Here is a 5,277-nt window from a genome sequence, read left to right as displayed (position 1 = left end):
TTAGCTCCCATATTGTTCCACAATGTTCAGATCCTGTTTAAATGATGTGATGATACTTGAAAAAGCATAAAACTAGCTATCTTACTTGTTCATTTTCTATTTTTAGCTACGCTATGAAGTAGAATTCTATTCCAAATTTTACTCGCATGCCAAATTTTACAATTAAGCACTCCATAGTTATGACATGGCTATGTTTCTCACCTTATGAGATTATGTAGAAGATCACATATATAATTTTTTTGCATCTCAGTTATCTTCAACTACACAACTATGTTTGATTATATAATACATATAATGATGTACAACATAACAAGTCAACTCTAATCCCTGTCAGCAAAACATGTCCTGATGAAAAGAAGGCAAAAAGAAGATCCAGGGAAACTTACTTCTGTTGCTATTGCAGCAGAACTTACTCTCTGAGCACCAGAATGCTGTGTACAGAGCAAGCATGTGAGAGGCTGCAAACCTATTGCTCAAGGTGCAGTGGAGGTTGAGAAAAGAAAACAAGCTCAAAATTATAATAGCATTTTTGGTCTAAGAATCGATTTCAGTTCATATTGATCTACAACAAATTGTAAAATCAGCAGTTAGGTGTTTGTTGCCCTCAAGATGTATCAATCTAACTATATCAAAATCTTGTACATTCATGATATGGAACGGATTACAAGGGTTTCCGGTCTAAGAATCAAAGGATTAAAAATCCCAACCAGACCAACTAAGCTACAATAAGAAATCTATCTGATATCACTATATCAAAAACCATAAAACATAACCGAAATCATCTTGATTCCAAGTATAAATACAGATATTGTAAATTACTCACTGCTGTATACAGTAGAGTTACAAAAACCACATACATTTCAACCCTGGACTTTGGTTGAAACTTCTGTACATTTGGGCCGGAGAGAAGGAGTCTGTGTATGGATAATCGCTACTGCAATTGAGAAAGATTGCAGAATTGACAGAGTAGGTTGAAAATGAACAAAATACAGACCATCATGGACATTCAGCATCCTTAATGTGGGAGTGGCATGCTCAGAGCCCTGAAGAGTTGAAAGGAGAGATAAGCATCTAAACAGAGATCTAAATACTTACATAGTTGTGTGAAATTAGTTCTGAAATCTTTCAACATCAACTAAAACACAGCAGCTTTACAAAGAATCCTTGATTCATAGCATAATTACAAAGAATGATGGAAATATTAATTATCAAGTTTTAGTTCCCATCCAGAAAGTCAAAAGAGCATTTCATTTGTCTTTTTCAAGTCACAATATCTTTTGAAAATCTTATGTCAAAAAAAAAATATTACTTCTAAAGTTATAACCTTTTCCAGATTATAAGATCAATTTTGTGTCCAAAAAACATTTATTTTTCATAATTATGCATAACCTCTAATGTCCAAAAACAATACTCTAATGTCCAAAAACAATATTACTCTGCAGATGTATAAGTTATAAACCTTCTACATATTATAAAATTTATCTCACGTCCAAGTCCAAAAACAATTATTTTTTCAGATTATGCATAACTTCAGTCACAAGACAGTAGAAGAGTTGGAACAACAATTCATCAGGAGAGATATTGGATGCACAGATCTTAGTAAACATCACTTAAGCCAATCTTAATATTTTCTCAATAACATTCTCAATCTTAATATATTAAAGGGGATGTGTTGATGGGAGTTTGGTATACCTGTATATTTAAATCAAACGGCTTGCACTCCCCTTGAGTATCTGACTGAGGCAAAATGTCCTCTTTGCTTGATTTGCTTTTAAGTACTGTGAGAGGGCACCCCATGTCCCAGCCACCACAGTCACAGTATCCACCAGATCTCCATCTTTCAGTAAGACTTGAAGGGCCACCATTTCTGGTTCTTGGTCCACCATGAAGACCTGCGGGGATTAGAACATCCATACTTGTAGAGCAATCACCATTATTTCGACAACATTCGAGAGGCACTGACACTTCCACAGAGTTATTGGTTTTCTTCACCCCAACTTTCTTCAGAAATTTCAAACCCCAACCTCCAGTTTCCTCCTTACGATCATCAGGGAGATGGTCTTTCATAACAATTGCAGCTAATTCAAAATTTGGAGGGAGGTTATCTTCTAACAAATTCGGCAGACCTAGAGCATCTTGATTGCTGGCTGTATCATCTAGGCAAGACTCCCAAGAAGAATTCTCAAGAGCTCCACTCAATTTGGAGATAGTTTTTTGTTTGGATAAGTGACTTGTCCTGAACACTCCCACCATCTTTTTCGATAACCCCTTACTCTTCTTGAGATTATGGCTAGAAGTGTGCATCTCAATACCACCACCATACAAAACAAACTCAGTCTCCATGATCTTTGAATTGTTTGAGCAGAGAGAGACCAAATTACTCACCTTCATCTTACCGACTAGGTGTGACTCACTATCGCGAATCTCATGGTTCTTTTGGCCACCCTTTCCTGCATGGAACAAGTATATATAATCCAGAGACTTGTCCTCTTTAGACTGAACCTTCCACAAATTGGCAACATAGACCTCCTTCTGTTCATCTGTAGAGAAAACAAAATGAGGATTCCCTCCCTTCCACGTGCACTGGAGCATTCCTTGGGAAACTGTGGCGAGAGCTGCACGGGAAGATTGATCAGAAGATGGAGAGTCTATGCTACACGTAGAAACAAGCCTTTTGTGACCCCCATCAGATTCATTTTTAATGCTTCCCTTAACTGGAATTTCCTTTTCTGTCTTCGGTGATGAGAAAGTTAATGCACCAGGACACTCTGCTAAATCATAGCATATCAAGGCTTTGTCATCATTTGAAGTTATTCTTCTAGAATCTGCATTGCCACCTTCGGGGCCAACTTGGTGAAACAAAGGGCTCTTCAAAATATTTATCATGCTCTTGCTCCCCATAACTGTACCTACAATCCATTGTCCTGCAGGGCTTATGACAACACTCCCACCTCCAGCTTCCAATGGGCATTCATAAACAAACCTCGCAGAGTCACATGTATCTCCACTTCTAATATCACCCGCACTAAGGCTTTCAGCTAAAACACCCATCTTCGCAGAGCTCAAATTCACAGCTACGTTGCATTGAGCTGCTTTGGATGCACTAATATGAATCAATTCCAAGCATCGACGGCGAAATTTTTCATCTATGCTCAGTATATGCTTTGGAATCCTACTCTCAACGCCAACAGTACTTTGAAACAATGGACTTTTTGTGCAACATCTACTAATTTGTGAACTATTAACATTTGAAATTAGAGGGTGCTGTGGATTTGCCATTTTGACCAACCTCTTCAATTTTGAGCCAGAGGATTTTAAAGTACCTTCTGTTGATAATACTCTCTCCTTGCTCAATCTATGAGATGTATCCTCTTTTCCCTGGCGATCTTTCTGAGGAATTATAACTTGATCATCCATCGGCTGGCCCAATCAGATTACACACATAAACTTCTTTATCCTATTCTGCCTCAAACTGAATCTTATAGACTTCTTATTCTGCCTCAAACTGAATCATATAGACTTCTTGTTCTGCCTCAAACTGAATCATATAGACTTCTTGGTCCAAGTCTTATCTTACAGTACACCTAAACAGCAACACAAGCGGTAAGCAAAAGCCAGACTTTAGAAAGTGAGAAGAAATGAAAAAGATGTACATATCAAATATCCAAGGATTATATCTACCCAGAAGCTTTGGAAACAAGTTCAGAAATTGATGGGAGCTGTCAAATACCATGCTTGAAGCGTTAGACTCCACGACATATCTGAAACAGATTTGTTTTGGGGCGTTTTTCATTATTTGTTTGTACTATCAAACACCAAATGCAATATTCTTAAATAACTTTCCCTTGTTGGCTCAAAAATGAGTTGGCCCCTAATCCAAAACAGGTACAAGCAACAAAGAAAGAAACACCAGGCATGATTCAGATACAAATACACCAACCCCCATAGCTTCACCAAACCCAACTTAACTCCCAATTTAGTAACTTCCAACTGCCCACTGTACAATTTTTCCAAATCCTGAGAAAGAAGAGAGACTAAAAAGATCCAACCTTTCTACATCTTAACCACCATTATTATAAAACCCAGAAAGAAACCCAAACATATAGTAGAAAAATCTCAACTAAAGCCTCAAAGTAATCATAAAAAACAATACAACAGACACCCAAGAAAGTTGAAACTATTTCATAACAAACAATGAATATTAAAAAATATATATATATATATATTCTAAAACACCAGCTTTTTACCTCAGAAAATTGGATCCAAGAAGAGCACAAAAACACAAACACTCCAACACCCACAATCTAGGATGAGCTGATTTGCAATACAATTACCACCCTGAAAGTTTGAGCCTTATCTTCCTTACCCCCAAAGTTTAATACAAAGAACAAGTCTGAGAGGTTAATAGAAAAAAAGGAAAGGAAGAGAGAAAGGTGGCTAGTGAAGAATAACCAACTAAGCACATGGAAAAGCAAAGATAAGCAAAAGGAGGCAAAGAGAGCCACCACCACCACTAATGAGATCACAGACAGACCCTCTGTCTTTTTTTAAGTGTTTTAAAGAAAAGGGTGTATGTGTAACTGTCTTGAGAAAAAGGGAAGAGCGCACACCACCATGGAAGAAATGAGGAAAGATGGTGACTGAAATATAAAGACCAAACCAAGATTTAGTGGGAAGGAGGGCGTGGTGTTCGTAAGCCACGTTTTCTGGGTTGAATTTTGGTACTTGTTCTTCTTGTTTTTTCTTCTTTTTCTTTTTTTTTTTTGGGTTTGGAATTTTGGTACTTGTTGTGCCCCAAGTCCCCTAGTATAGAAGTGCAGGACCCAGAAATATTCTTCCATGTTCTAAGACCAACATTAACAAATTAGTTTACACAAGCTTAGATGCATAACAAAAAAGTAGAACTTTTACTTGCCTGGTTGTTTCATGCTACAAAAGTTATTGAGCATACATATACTATTGGCATCTTCACTTTTGAAGGTTACGGTGCGAGTGTGTGAAAATTAAGAATCTGAATAACAACTATGTGTGAAAATTAAGAATCTGAATAACAACTATTTTGTAGTTTTGTATATGAGATCGCGTATCTATTTATATTTTAAAATAAGAGCTTATTGAGATATTATTTTCATTTTTGTGGTTGAAAATACTGTAACATAATGAAGATTGTATTATTATGTTGTTTACGGAAATTCTAACTTTATTATAAAAGAATTAACTATAATTACTCCTATTAATGATGCATACAATATAGCCATATAGGGTCAAAGAGTCGTA

General features: G+C 36.6%; 1 protein-coding gene across 2 annotated transcripts; it reads right to left on the bottom strand.

The window, feature by feature from the left end:
* Positions 1–612: 612 nt before the first annotated feature.
* Positions 613–4,732, bottom strand: LOC133708296 (uncharacterized). Of its 2 annotated transcripts, XM_062133765.1 has the most exons (4): positions 4,248–4,732; positions 3,682–3,761; positions 1,693–3,584; positions 613–1,043 (listed from the first exon to the last, which is right to left on the bottom strand). In XM_062133765.1, exons 3-4 carry the CDS (start codon positions 3,415–3,417, stop codon positions 861–863), a joined length of 1,908 nt encoding a protein of 635 aa, XP_061989749.1. In that variant the 5' UTR covers positions 3,418–3,584; positions 3,682–3,761; positions 4,248–4,732; the 3' UTR covers positions 613–860. The 2 variants fall into 2 exon arrangements, with proteins under 2 accessions (XP_061989749.1, XP_061989748.1); XM_062133764.1 differs by lacking the exon at positions 3,682–3,761.
* Between the last annotated feature and the right edge of the window lie 545 nt (positions 4,733–5,277).

The sequence above is a fragment of the Rosa rugosa genome, chromosome 5, assembly GCF_958449725.1.
Source record: "Rosa rugosa chromosome 5, drRosRugo1.1, whole genome shotgun sequence".
Classification (NCBI taxonomy): Eukaryota; Viridiplantae; Streptophyta; class Magnoliopsida; order Rosales; family Rosaceae; genus Rosa; species Rosa rugosa.
The sequence above is the reverse complement of the archived record's forward strand: the minus strand, read 5'-3'. Positions and strand labels throughout refer to the sequence as shown.

Bases quoted from the DNA above. Each gene is read 5' to 3' on its own strand.
- LOC133708296 (XM_062133765.1), bottom strand. From the start codon at position 3,417: ATGGATGATCAAGTTATAATTCCTCAGAAAGATCGCCAGGGAAAAGAG. The intron at 1,044-1,692 runs GTATACCAAACT...TCAACTCTTCAG, and splicing joins CGTTTGATTTAAATATACAG to GGCTCTGAGCATGCCACTCC.